The sequence below is a fragment of the Tiliqua scincoides genome, chromosome 5 (genome assembly GCF_035046505.1).
Source record: "Tiliqua scincoides isolate rTilSci1 chromosome 5, rTilSci1.hap2, whole genome shotgun sequence".
Classification (NCBI taxonomy): Eukaryota; Metazoa; Chordata; class Lepidosauria; order Squamata; family Scincidae; genus Tiliqua; species Tiliqua scincoides.
The window spans coordinates 136,096,141-136,111,026 of NC_089825.1; the positions used below are offsets into that span (position 1 = coordinate 136,096,141).

At 43.5% G+C, this 14,886-nt stretch overlaps 1 protein-coding gene across 1 annotated transcript; it reads right to left on the minus strand.

Moving 5' to 3' along the window:
• Positions 1–889: 889 nt before the first annotated feature.
• LOC136653745 (vomeronasal type-2 receptor 26-like) lies at positions 890–4,330 on the minus strand. The gene is made up of 4 exons (XM_066630624.1): positions 3,830–4,330; positions 2,927–3,154; positions 2,185–2,311; positions 890–1,788 (listed from the first exon to the last, which is right to left on the minus strand). Exons 1-4 carry the CDS (start codon positions 4,328–4,330, stop codon positions 890–892), a joined length of 1,755 nt encoding a protein of 584 aa, XP_066486721.1.
• Positions 4,331–14,886: the final 10,556 nt, after the last annotated feature.

A 14,886-nucleotide genomic window follows, 5' to 3' on the forward strand; every position in this document is an offset into this window, starting at 1 on the left:
AGCCCCTGCATCATTGCATAAGGGGGAGCCCAGGCCTCTGTTGGATTGGTTGGCACTCTGTATTGCTCCCGGATAATCACAGTTGCTTTGAGGAGAAAGCCCATTGACCTATGAGAACGGTGTAAGAAGATGCTGCTTCATGAGTATGCCAGAAACTCCATTATTAAACTCTCAGGCAAAGCACACCCAAAAGTAACCAGTACACTCTCAAGTCATGTGTGTGTTGTGAAATCCTCTTAACATGTACACAGCCTCCTCTCAGTGGCAGGATGATTGTGTGTCAACTGAGTATACCAGTGGCATAGAGCCTGTCTAGCTCTTAGGAGAATGTTGAGATGAACCCTTGTGAGCCAGAAATATAGAAGGATTTCGGTACACCTCAGGTTTAATCAGTGATTAATAACAGATTCCCTGATTAATAATAAATTAAATAAATTAATTTAATACAATTACTTTAATAAGCAATTTGATTTAATGTTTAAATCAATAATATAAATTATTGAATTAAACAAATTTAATTACAAAATTTAATAAATAAATTAAAATAATAAAATCAATGAAACTAATAAGATAAACTATTAAGGTGGGGAGGAGACATGTTGGGTGGAGGGAGCGGGGTTGGAGGGAGGTGGGACCAGTGGAGCTCTGCTCCACCACATCCAGAGCCTCTGTTTCGAGCCACGATGACCGACATGGAACTCTTGATTCTATGGCAAGGGCTGCTGAAGAATCAAGTAACCCCATTGCGGGGCTACTTGCCTTATGTGGGGGAAAGGGAATGAAGATCCTCTTCCTCTGAGGAGCTGGTGGCAGCTGCCCAGTGGCACACAGGATGCCGCAGCAGCCATTTCAGCGCCGTGGCAGTCCCAGCGCAATGGGCAGCTCTGGTTTAGGCTGTAAGTCTTCTTATCAACAGTTCTCTTCTATTCAAATCAGGCCGCACTACAATAGTGTAGCATTTGGGGAAAAAGATGCAGACCAACAACCCAGCACTGGTGGCCAGGATGGAGAAGATCTCCACAGTCACCGTGTATTTCCCTGTGGTGCTCAGGTAAGCTGGTATAAAGGATAACCAAACACTGCAAAATATCAGCATGCTGAAGGTGATGAACTTGGCTTCGTTGAAACTGTCTGGCAACTTCCTGGCCAGGAAAGCCACACTGAAGCTGAGGAGCGCCAGGAAGCCCAGAAAGCCCAACACGCAGTAAAACATGAGAGTTGAGCCCTCGTTACATTTCAGTACCATTTCTGCAGTCAGTGAGTTCATGTCCAGACTGGGAAACGGAGGGGAACGTGCCAACCACACAGTGCAAAGGATCACTTGAAGAAGGAAGCAGGGAAGAACAACGCAATAGGCCAGTGGTTTCCTCACCCATTTCTTAGAACCTGGTTTGGTGGCCATGAAAGCAAGAACCACAATCATGGTTTTGGCCAATATGCAAGAAATGGCCACTGCGAAGATGACACCAAATGCAGCCTGTTGAAGGAGACATGACACCTTCTCAGGTTTGCCAATGAACAGTAATGCACAAAGAAAACAGAGCAGGAGGGAGATGAGAAGAGTGTAGGTGAGATTCCGGTTGTTGGCTTTGACAATGGGAGTGTCCTTGTGCTTAATGAAAATCCCCAGCACCACAGCAGTGACGAAAGAAAAGATGAGAACAAAGATGGCTAGACTCATCCCCAGAGGTTCTTCATAAGACAAGTACACAATGTATTTTGGAATGCACCAGTTCTTGTCCTTATTTGGACAGTGATCTTCTGGACACTGAAAACAGTCATTCATGTCTGGAAAGCAAAAAAACAGCTTTCAATACAACATCCCTATTTATGGTTCATTGTACTCAGAAAATGGAATTTTATAAAACCCCAAATAAACCGAATATACAAACAAAACTTTGCTCTTTTTTCATTCTATTTTAGAACCCAATGCTTGAGATGAGTGAGATAAATGAAGAAGGATACTCTGAATATCACAAGCTAGGATAGATCACTACCTCCACCTTGCCTGGGTATACTGGAATATTGTGTTTTTGTGTCAGGACAGTAGGGTCCTATACTCGAGGATTTGCATGTATCAGTGGGGCTCTAACAGAATGAGTCCTCTCCACAGCAGTCACCAGCACTGAATTAGGAATGACAACCAATATATATCAGATCAACTCGATACATTCCATTTCTTACCCGTCTCATTTGAAATTTTCCCTTCTGGGCAGGGAGGACATTCATAACAGCAAAACTGTTCCTCTTCCTTCTTCCTCCTTCTAGATCCTGGGTGACAATTCTCATTGCAAAGAGAAATGGGCTGTGCCTGTCCATAGATGAAAGCAGGTATGTTAGCCTCCAAAAGAAGGGCATCTGGATGGTTGTCCAAACAACACAGGCATTCAACACAGGAAATTAATAATGGGTTCTGAATGAGGTTTGAGCACAGGTTTTGAGGACTTGGGTTGCTCCAACTATACCTACCAGAACAAAAACAAAAAACAAATGCTTTCCTGGGTTGAATGGCAAGTGCTTTTGTATGGCAAGAGGTGGAACAGAGGCAGGAAAAGTGTGTGCCAGTACCCTATATTCCTTCCCTAACCCGTACTTGCCACAGTTCTCCACCATTAAAATGGCAAAATGGCTCCATCCAGAGAACTTTGGTTCTCTCTCAGGAAAATGGCTGCCACAGAACCAAGGACACCCATTGGAAAAGCCCATTTGAAAATGGAGGCTTCCTCCAGGGTAAGGAATGAATGTTCCCTTACCCTGGGTTTCTAGTTTTGCTAACTGAACATTTAGGATTGGAAATAATTATTGAAATGAATCTCCTCTAGCTGACAGGACACAGAGAGAGCATTGATTTCGTGACTGAATAGGGAATCATTTTTTAACATGATGCAAATAAGTGGAGAGAGGCCCTACATGTAGCAAGCCTTACCTGGTTAAACCAGCTGGGCCATACAATGGCATCATCGTCAACAGAAAGCAAGATGTCTTCTGTAGCCGTGGGATCTATTTTCCCAACTTTGATTCTGCGAAAGGACTGGTTGGGGAATGTGACCCAGTTGATAATATCAAATCCAGCAACAAGATTTCCATCTTGATCAAAGGAAATCACTTCTCCAGCACTATTGTTGAAAGAGAGACTTCTCAGGAAGTCGTGGAGCTAAGCAGAGGGAAAAATCACAAGCAGTTTAAAAAAAATGCAGATATACAACAGTCTGGGTATTTGCCACACCTATGGATTATTATTATTATTATTATTATTATTATTATTATTATTATTATTATTATTATTATTATTAACAGTATTTATATACTGCTTTTCAACTAAAAGTTCACGAAGCGGTTTACAGAGAAATCAAATAACTAAATGGCTCCCTGTCACAAAAGGGCTCACAATCTAAAAAGATGCAAATTAATACCAGCAGACAGCCACTAGAACAGACTGTGCTGGGGTGAGGTGGGCCAGTTACTCTCCCCCTGCTAAAAAAAGGAGCACCCACTTGAAAAAGTGCCTCTTACCCAATTAGCAGGATTACAGACAGTAATTTATTTAAAAAGCATATCCAGGATAATTGTAGCAGAATTAATAGTAGCAGCAAAAATTAAGAGGAATGTGCAGTTTTACCCAACATTAAAATCATTGTGCATATCCAAATTAATCAAGTTTGTTTTGAAATTAATATGAGCAGAATTCACCAATATGTTTTAACATGGGACCTAGGAAAGACCTGGCACATAGATGCTTTTCTGAAAAGAGATGTTTGTATGTGACCTAAAATCTGTGGAACACATGTCAAAGGTGAGCTCCCCCATCTTAATACGCTCAGGACATTACCTGCCAAGGCTGATGATTCCTCAGATTCCATCTCCCTCCACATGTCATCAGTCTGTGACTGCATTTGGATGACCGAATGGCATGCAAAGCATGTGCCACAGAATAGACTGCATTATAGATGCTGTAACTGTGGCTGGTCATGCTCATTTCAAAAACAAAACTAGGCAGAGTCTCCAGCTTCTCCTCCCCAGTGCAGATTTCTGCAGCCACCTTGGAGTTGGAGAACACACAGCCAAATGCCTGCTCCCAAAACTCTCTGATAAAACCATCTCCTTTTTCCGAAGTTGGTTTTCGGTTACGAAGAAATGCACCAAATCCTGTCACCTGCTTTGAGTGCACAGCAAAGGACAGGGCACCATGGATGAAGTCAATGTCCCAACTTTTTTGAAAGGAAATGGATGTGAAATCCATCTGGGCAGTCATAACCCAGACTTTAGCTTTGGTTTTCATTGGTATATCCTCAAATTCTGCAGCCTGGTCCAGCAGTCTCAGTGTCATCATGGTCTGAATTTCACCATGTACGAGCACAACACTGGCAGTGCTTTTCATCACAGTGTTGACTATTTGAGGAAAATCTTGCACTACATCATAAAGGCTAGATTTTTGCTTTGGGATCCTTTTTATGAAGTCAAAGCAGATACCACTTTGGGAAAAGACTAGAAGCACATCCTTTATGAATCTCTCTGAATTTTCCTCGTTCTGAGAGAGCACACCAATCCATATCCATCCGAAATGCAACAGTAACTGGAGAATCCCCATATATTGACAGGTCTCTGCTGGGAACATCCGGCTTAAGAAACCAGCTTGGCTTTTATCATTTATCACTGGAGAAGAACCATATATGAGCTAAAGATAATTTTAAAATAAGCTGGAGGAAGATTGCTCCAAAATTAATTCTCTGTCTGTCTGTCTGTCTGTCTGTCTGTCTGTCTCTCTCTCTCTCTCTCTCTCTCTCTCTCTCTCTCTGATATCTTGTTTAACTTTAACTTGTTAATTTTTTTTAATTAGTCATTGGCATAAAAAAAATAAAATTAAGTAGTAACTTTGCTTCTAATCCAGTGGTTCTCAAACATTTAGCACCGGGACCCACTTTTTATACAGTGGTACCTCGCATAACGAATGCCCCGTGCAGCGAAAAACCCGCAGAACGAAAGCGGTATGCGAAGTTTGGTAACTCGCATAATGAATTTTTATGACTTATGCTTCGCATAATGAATTTTTTTTTATTGTCCTGGTTTGTCTTAAGGGGGGGGATCTTCATGTCCCTTTATGATCCCGTCCACCCTAGTAAGGGGCGGATCTTCATGTCCCTTTATGATCCCGTTCACCCTAGTAAGGGGCGGATCTTCATGTCCCTTTATGATCCCGTCCACCCTAGTAAGGGGCGGATCTTCATGTCCCTTTATGATCCCGTTCACCCTAGTAAGGGGCGGATCTTCATGTCCCTTTATGATCCTGTTCACCCTAGTAAGGGGCGGATCTTCATGTCCCTTTATGATCCCGTCCACCCTAGTAAGGGGCGGATCTTCATGTCCCTTTATGATCCCGTTCACCCTAGTAAGGGGCGGATCTTCATGTCCCTTTATGATCCCGTCCACCCTAGTAAGGGGCGGATCTTCATGTCCCTTTATGATCCCGTTCACCCTAGTAAGGGGCGGATCTTCATGTCCCTTTATGATCCTGTTCACCCTAGTAAGGGGCGGATCTTTATGTCAGCTTGCTCCCAGGAAAGTGTGCACAGGATTACAGCCTTCAAACTCCCCACTCAGCATCCCCCCATTGCTCATTCACCCTCTCACTGCCCCATTTCCTTCACGTTTCCCCCCATGATCACGGCAAAAGCAAGCAATTGGGTGCAGCTGCTGTGTCCTCCCCAGCTTAGAGCACAATCCTGCGTGTGTCTCCTCAGAAGTAAGTCCCATCGTGCTTACTCCCAGGATAGTGTGCACAGGATTACAGCCTTCAAGCTCCCCACTCAGCATCCCCCCGTTTTTGAAATCCTCTGTACAGTATATATGCCTTTAAAGAGCACTTAATAAACACTTTGTAAACCAAATTTGACTTTGTTCTGACTTTTCTTGCCCATAGGAACGCATTAATTAAATTTCAATGCATTCCTATGGGAAAACGCGCTTCGCAAAACGAAAAACTCGCATAACGAAAGGACTCGAGGAACGGATTAATTTCGTTATGCGAGGCACCACTGTAATGAGATTCTGATGGGACCCACTGAAAGTGATGTCATGACTGGAAGTGACATCATCAAGCAGGAAAATTTTTTAACAATTCTAGGCTGCAATCCAACCCACACTTACCCAGGAGTAAGTCCCATTGACTATCATGGTTAAAAGAATATACATAGTAGCTTGTTAAAAGTACAGGTCTGTAATATTCCCCCCAATGCAGTCACATCCCATGGTAGCATCAAGTCTAATATATTAAAAATAAAATATTGAAATGAATGGGGACCACCAGAAATTGGCTCGCGACCCACCTAGTTGGTCCTGACCCACAGTGTGAGAAACACTGTTCTAAACAGAACCTCAGGTTGAAGATTAGCTGGTGGTATCCCTGAGAAAGTTGATAATTTGTGTGGGCCCTACAGTTGACAGTCTGTGCCAAGAGAAGCCAGACTTGTCCGCTGCGGTATAATATCTCAGCTATTCAAAGACGACAGAACTGTTGAGGATTGAGTGTTCTAGAGCTATCTAGATGGTCCAGAAGGCACTTTAAACCTATGACCCTGATTGCTCAACAAGCTATCACTTCCAATTGGTTATTCAAAATTCTTTCCAAGAATCCTTGTTGACATTCAAATATGGAATAATGGTCAGTCATGTTGAAGGACAATGATAGAGGGGGAAAAGGGGGCAGCATCCAACCTGTGAGATAGGGATTGGATGATTATGGTTGTTGCTGGGATTTGAGAGGCAAAACTGGTGGAAAAAAAGAGGCAGAAGATACAGAGATGTGGAGGAGGCAGGGCCTAGAAGAGTGGGGGTAAAGGGGGTAATTTGTACCCAGGCCCAGGGTCAAAAGGGAGGCCCAGGAGCCAAAAGAGAGGGCCCAGAAATTTCCTGGGATCTTACCGTTTCCTATCTACTTAGACGTTGCCCGCACGGGATGATGTGGACACTACCATGTGGGTGGGCAGCAGCTACTGGCAAGCCATACATGTTGGGCCAAGGAATGCTTACATGACATTCCTTAACACAGTGTCAAATCTGGGAGGAAACTGGCCTGCTACAGCAGCTCTTTAGCATGTGGATCCACTTGCCATGAAGGGGTGTATAGGAGCTCAGGGACACAGCTGTGGGGCCACAGCTGCTGCAGAAGCACATTTTGGTACGCACTTTCCATTCTAGTGTGAGCCTAGATATGATGATGCTAATTTTCTGCATGATTTCCTATATTTAAAAGATTTTAGAGAGACTTAGAAGTGTTTTTGGTTTCCATATTACTGTATCTTGCTGCCAATGCCATGTGGGTGGGTAGAACTGGCTCCAAAGACTTTTCCAGCTGTCTCCACCATCCCCCCACCCTGTTTCACCCCTCCCTGCCCCCATTTTGCTCACCCGTCACCACTCTCCCTTGCTCTGTTTCATCCCTCTCCCTTTGCAAAGGGGCCCAAAAGAAACTTTGTACCCCCTGATAAAATTCCTCCCAGAGGCCCTGGGAGGGGGACTTGTGGCTGATAACTGATGGAATTCAGGGACCTTAAGGAAGCATTCCCTGAAGCCTCTCCTGAACAAAAAGCCAGGAGCTGACTGCTCAATGGACTCTTCAAATGGTTCAGCAAGAGTCCTGAGGACCCTGGAGTGAGGGTCTGAAGGAGAGTTCAGATGGGATCTTCCAAAGTTCTGAATTTGCCTGAAGTATGAAACCAGTCAGCTTTCCAGGGAAGCTTTTCAATGTGTGCATAGGGTGGATAGAGGAAGCGATAATCACTAAAGCAATTGAACTAGTGCTAGGATCTAGTCATTCTTGAGAGATGATGATATTCAAGTAGCCTTCTAAGAAGTGGAGCATCTAGTGAATGAAGCAATATGTTCGTTATTTCTGTAAATAAAGTTTGTTTTGTTGGTTCGCTCTAATATCAGGTGGTACGATCACTCCCATAGCTAAAGTTTTTAGTATATGGTAACCATGGGTGGTTAGGAGAGGAGACCATACCGGGGGCGGGGCGGGGGAGAGATTTTTATCCTGTGTTAGAAGAGTCCTTCCTGTGTTAGCATTAAAAAGGAATTTCCCAGCAGGTTATCAAAACAGGTGGGAAGTTACTTGGAACAGTACATTAAGGTGCTCTAAGATAATATAAAAATATCCTCCATCTATATATCTCTGCTGTACAAATGGGTAAAGGAATTACTATGCTAATTTTCCATTCAAATAGCAGATAAACCAAGGGTCCAATACTATCCAACTTTCCAGTACTGATGCAGCCGCAATGGAACCCCAAGTTCAGGGAACAACATTCTTTTACCTTGAGGAGGTCTCTGTGATTTTCCCCCCTCCCCACATTGGCATGGCTGCATCAGTGCTGGAAAGTTGGTTAGCATTGGGCCCCAAATAAACTAAGAGGGATGTCTTTTTGACTAGGATTTAACCTTTAAGCAGCATTTGAATTATTCCTCTTTTTTGCAATCACAACTTTTTCATGCTCCAAATTAAAAAAAAAAATAAAGAAAAGTGTTAATGACTTCTTCAATCCTCACATGTCATTCACATGTCTTACTTGTGGCATCTTTAAGATACACAGGATGGTTGCCACATGAAGAAATAGGTCGGAGTTGGGTCCCCCAATCACCGTTACGGGTATGTTCTCAACAGCATCACACTTGTAGTTAGGGAAGAATCTACTCCGCCTGGAGAGAAGTTGCATTGATGCAAGGTAAGTCCAGCTTTCCAAGAAATAGCTGTTATAGATGTGGAAGCCAAGAGTGATGTTAGGTAATATCCAGGAATTTTCATTGATCTCCTTTACAGCAAATACCAGGGCCACAACGTGCTGGTAGTTCTGTATCAGGAACCTGCAATGAAAAATTGCATTGCACCAAAGTGTGTTCTCTTCAGATTAACACATTCATTACATTTCAATTTCATAGATATTAAAATAGTGCAATAAAATAATTTTGCATATCCACAGTCCAGATGAGGCAACAGTGTCCTACAAACCAGTGCACATTTGATTTCTCTGAACATAAACTCAGTTCCTGGCTCTTCAACAAGGTTAGCAGAGGTACATGCACACCATTCAAACGCATATAGATTTACTGTTATTGGCTTCCTTAACGTGCCTGAATTGGGGAATGCGTTTTTAATATGTATGATCAAAACTCATGGCAGTTATCCATGGGTTATCCAAAGTCATGGCATACTTTGAAAACTAAGAATACAATTCATAAGACCCAATGTTCAAATCCCAAGCTATTTCATCAGTGAGACAGCAGATCCACTGATGAAATGTGAGGTGGATGTTCTGTTGTCACACACAGGGAGGAATAGTGGAGGCACGCACACACAGAGAGACACACACAAGAATGGCATGTTTGCAGAATGGACGTCTATGTTAGTGATGTGCCTTTCCCCTTCTAAAGAAGGAATGCTGTGTCCAAAAGAAGGAACACTGCAAAGTCTTCAGCTCGATCAGAGCCCACTGATGTCCCCAGAAGCTCAGAATAAGGGGGCAAAGGGGGTTAGCAATTATGGAATTCAGCCTCTCCTTCTCATTGATTCATTCCATTCCCTCTATGTTGATAGCACAGTATGCTTCACAGCTACATTAAAGCCACCTTGCCTGTTGTGAGACACCCAGGGCCAGGAGTGAAGGAACAATATCTATTTTGCCTGGATTTGGAGCCACTCTTGACTAACCACTGCCTCACAAAATACATTTTGACTGTGGCTTGTGAGAGATACTGTCCAGGTCACTACGTGCCAAGATACGAGTACCTTTGGATTTTTTCTCCTTACATGGGATCAGCATAAAAGAAAAATGGAATATGAACTCCAAAGATCAATAAGTCAATTAAAGATCAATTAAAGATCAATAAGTCGCCGGGCCCTGATGGCATCCACCCAAGAGTTATTAAGGAATTGAAGAATGAAGTTGCTGATCTCTTGACGAAAATATGCAACTTGTCCCTCAAAACGCTCACGGTGCCAGAGGATTGGAGGATAGCAAATGTCACGCCGATCTTTAAAAAGGGAAAGAGGGGGGACTGGGAAACTATAGACCGGTCAGCCTAACATCTATACCGGGTAAGATGGTGGAATGCCTCATCAAAGATAGAATCTCAAAACACATAGACGAACAGGCCTTGCTGAGGGAGAGTCAGCATGGCTTCTGTAAGGGTAAGTCTTGCCTCACAAACCTTTTAGAATTCTTTGAAAAGGTCAACAGGCATGTGGATGCAGGAGAACCCGTGGACATTGTATATCTGGACTTGCAGAAGGTGTTCGACACAGTCCCTCACCAAAGGCTACTGAAAAAACTCCACAGTCAGGGAATTAAAGGGCAGGTCCTCTCTTGGATTGAGACCTGGTTGAAGACCAGGAAACAGAGTGTGGGTGTCAATGGGCAGTTTTCACAATGGAGAGAGGTGAAAAGCGGTGTGCCCCAAGGATCTGTCCTGGGACCAGTGCTTTTCAACCTCTTCATAAATGACCTGGAGACAGGATTGAGCAGTGAGGTGGCTAAGTTTGCAGATGATACCAAACTTTTCCGAGTTGTGAAGACCAGAAGTGATTGTGAGGAGCTCCAGAAGGATCTCTCCAAACTGGCAGAATGGGAAGCAAAATGGCAGATGCGTTTCAATGTAAGTAAGTATAAAGTCATGAACACTGGGGCAAAAAAGCTCGATGAAAGCATCAACCCAATGTGCAGTGGTAGTGAAGAAAGCCAATTCCTTGCTAGCGATAATTAAAAAGGGAATTGAGAAAAAAACGGCTAATATTATAATGCAGTTGTACAAATCGATGGTAAGGCCACACCTGGAGTAGTGTGTCCAGTTCTGGTCGCTGCATCTCAAAAAGGATATAGTGGAAATGGAAAAGGTGCAAAAGAGGGCAACTAAGATGATTGCTGGGCTGGGGCACCTTCCTTATGAGGAAAGGCTACGGCGTTTGGGCCTCTTCAGCCTAGAAAAGAGGCGCCTGAGGGGGGACATGATTGAGACATACAAAATTATGCAGGGGATGGACAGAGTGGATAGAGAGATGCTCTTTACACTCTCACATAACACCAGAACCAGGGGACATCCACTAAAATTGAGTGTTGGGAGAGTTAGGACAGAGAAAAGAAAATATTTCTTTACTCAGCATGTGGTTGGTCTGTGGAACTCCTTGCCACAGGATGTGGTGACGGCATCCAGCCTGGATGCTTTTAAAAGGGGATTGGACAAGTTTCTGGAGGAAAAATCCATTACGGTTTACAAGCCATGATGTGTATGTGCAACCTCCTGATTTTAGAAATGGGCTATGTCAGATGCAAGGAAGGGCAACAGGATGCAGGTCTCTTGTTATCAGGTGTGCTCCCTGGGGCATTTGGTGGGCCGCTGTGAGATATAGGAAGCTGGACTAGATGGGCCTATGGCCTGATCCAGTGGGGCTGTTCTTATTTTCTTAAAGCCCCATATGCAAAACTTATCCGAGGAAACATGGATGTCATCTATTTTTCCCACTAACAGAACATTAAAAACAGATCAACTGAAAGCAGAAATGGAAGAATATTGTTAGTAGTCCAAATTTAATTATTATACAATTTGGTTATATATTTTATATTTAATTAATATTAAATATATAACCGAAACACAGATGAACTTATTGGTAAAAAAATGAAATATTAAACGATTCTACAGGATATGTGACAGTTGGCTGTCCTATTGTATCCAATTTACAGTACCTTTCAAAAAACTGGTCATGCAAAACACTGATGGGGGGGGGACTAAGAAAAGGAAGATAAATTCCAAAATCTTGGCTTGAAGATCAACAGCTTAATCCTATGCATGTCTACTCAGAAGTAAACTAGGATCTACTCCCGGAGAAGTATGTCTGGGGTCTCAAGGCAACTCTTGTAGTACATCAGTCTCATGTTCCAGTGACAGTGAATCAAAGCGTAGGTATAAGAACTTGTACTTAGAGATCGCCTACTCCCATACAATCTGGCTTATCCTCTTAGGTCATCAGAGAAAGCCTTTTTACAAGTGCTGCCGCCTAGGGAGGTACGTGGGGCGGCAGCAAGAAATAGGGCCTTCTCAGTAGTGGCACCAATGTTATGGAATTCCCTTCCCCTTGACTTGAGAATGGCTCCCTCTCTTGAGACTTTTCGGAGAGGCCTGAAGACCCTTTTGTTTAAACAAGCCTTCTGAGTTCTCAGCCTTTTTAACATCTTTTCAACATATTTTAATATTTTTAAATACTTGGTTACAGGCCTGATTCTTTTATGATTTGCTGCTCTATGCTCTTTCTACCTGACTACTTTTTATCTGACTACTGTTTTTATGATATGTGTTAATATGCTTTTATCTGTTTTTAAATTATGTTTGTAATCTGTTTTAACCTGTTGTAAGCCGCCTTGAGTCCCTTTGGGGAGAAAGGTGGGGTAAAAATAAAGTTGTTGTTGTTGTTGTTGTTGTTGTTGTTGTTGTTGTTATTTTTATTATTGTTATTATTATTATTATTATTATTATTATCATCATCATCATCATCATCATCATCATCATCATCATCATCATCATCAGGGCTTTTTTCTAATGGAACATGGGGGGATGGAGTTCCAGCACCTTTTTGCAGGGGCCCCTCCCCTTTGGAGGCATTCCAGGAGGGGGGAGCAAAATAGAGGCATTTGCTGGGTGGGTGCTGGGGGGTGCAGTGTGGGCGGGCACCTGGCCCCTGTCTGACCGCACAATGACCCCCTCCTGCCCCATCTCCAAGCTCTCGCCTGAGCCCAGCCTGCCTCCCCTCCCCCCGCGTTCTGCTTCCCAGCGCAGCTTCCAAGCCGGTGGAGGGTGCGGGGGGGGCACGCACCAATGCTGAGGAGGAGGGTGGACAGCCAGCCAGGGAGACGGGCTGCGGCACCCACAGAATGCCCAGGTACTGGCTTGGCGGAGGAGGAGGGGAAGAAAGCTGGCTGGTATAGCCCCATGCCAATCTGCAGCACGAGCCTAGGTGTGTCTACTCAGAAGTATGTCTCATTGTGCTCAATGGGGCTTGCTCCTGGGAAAGGGTGCATAGCCTTTCAGCCTGAGAGCCCAAGCATGTCTGCTCAGAAGTAAGTTCCATTGTGTTCAATGGGGCTTACTCCCAGGAAAGTGTCATAGCCTTGCAGCCTGAGTAGACAGGCAGAGGAAGGCCTCTGAGGCTGCAGTCCTCTCCACACTTTCCTGGGAGGAAGCCCTACTGCCTCTAGTGGGACTGACTTCTGAGTAGACAGGCACAGGAGGGGCTCTGAGGCTGCAGTCCTCTCCACACTTTCCTGGGAGGAAGCCCCACTGCCTCTAATGGGACTGACTTCTGAGTAGACAGGCACGGGATTGGGTCCTGAGGCTGCCGTCCTATCCACAGTAAGCCCCATTCACTAAAGTGGACTTCTGAGTAGACATGCATAGGATTGGGCTCTTAGGCTGCAATCCTAGGCACTTTCCTGGGAGTAAGCTCCATTGACTAGAATGAGACTTACTTCAGAGTAGACATACCTAGGATTGGTTTCTTAATTCTGGCAGAGATATATATCTGCACCCGTTTTCACATGCTAAGGGCAGGTGAAAAGGGATTCTGCATGTGTACAATGTGCTGTCCAGCCTTGCTGGAGATCCTCCTCGTCCTTCCCCCACAAGCATGCCCTCTGCCAGCCAGCATTTGCAGCTCCTCTCCAGCAATGCACAGCAGCTGCTCAGGGCAGCAGAGAACATACAATTGCATGCCAAGCGCCTTCCCAAAGACACAGATACCTGAATTAAACCATATTTAATCGCTTGTTTGCAAATGTAGCTTTTTCTATGTGCACCTAAGGACCCTCCTTGTGTAAGAATTCCTCTTTTGTTCTTACTCCCACAGTTGCTTAGAGTAATTTTATTACATGGAACTCATGTAAGCCATTTTTCGGAATCCATTCATGCCTTCCTCTCCTCGAAGTAGTGCCACACTAAATACTACACGCTACAAGTGCACCTGTACAGTATTTTTCCCCATGTGTAGAAAAAATAGCTAGGGGAAAGGAGATGTGGAGATTGACAGCCCAATCCTATGCATGTCTACTCAGAAGTAAGTTCATCTTTAGGGGGAAAGCACATAAAAAATATTTTATTTCTCCAATAAAAAATGGTTTATAAATAAATAAATAAAAGATTAACAAGTTGTGAGTTCCTGCACCTTTTTATTTACAAAAAAGCACTGATTATTATTATTATTATTATTATTATTATTATTATTATTATTATTATTATTATTATTATTATTATTATTTCTATCTATCATACTGCATCATGTTAATAATGATTTACTCATTACAGAAAGAGATTTAGGATGCCTGAGTAAGCACTATCTGAAAGTAATTTGCAGAGTAGAACAGCAGGGTTGCACACTTTCTGGTAAAAGGATAATTATTGGTGCTTGCCATGCACCATCCTGTAAAGGATGCCATTTGGGTGGCTATAGTGTGTATGTGTGTGAGTATGTTGTCATTGTTGCAATTACTTACACAGGGCTGTCCAAGAGGTCATCAGAGGGAAGCGTTTCAAAGGTCATTGGACTGGAAAATATGTAGATCTGAGTCATAATTCCAGCAATGATGAGGTCCCCTGATTGATAATATGTATAGCGAATAGAAAGAGGCTCTCTGATGGCGCATTTGACAATAGCAACATTGCAGGCAACCTGAGGCAACAGTGCTAATAGCACAATCTTGCAGGAAAATTTTCCACCTGGACACCACTTCATTTGCCACGTTGTAATGGGGTTGTGGCTGAACATCACAGCCTGATCTGAGTGGTCACCCCTTCATCTGATCTGAAACCCAGAACATTAAAGTCCTGGAAACCATTCTATCTCTCCCTGTA

Coding starts and splice junctions, on each gene's coding strand:
- LOC136653745 (XM_066630624.1), bottom strand. CDS start 4,330: ATGATGACACTGAGACTGCTGGACCAGGCTGCAGAATTTGAGGATATA. Junction 3,155..3,829: donor GGAATCATCAGCCTTGGCAG/GTAATGTCCTGA, acceptor CCCTCTGCTTAG/CTCCACGACTTCCTGAGAAG. Junction 2,312..2,926: donor GGCCCAGCTGGTTTAACCAG/GTAAGGCTTGCT, acceptor ATCTATGGACAG/GCACAGCCCATTTCTCTTTG.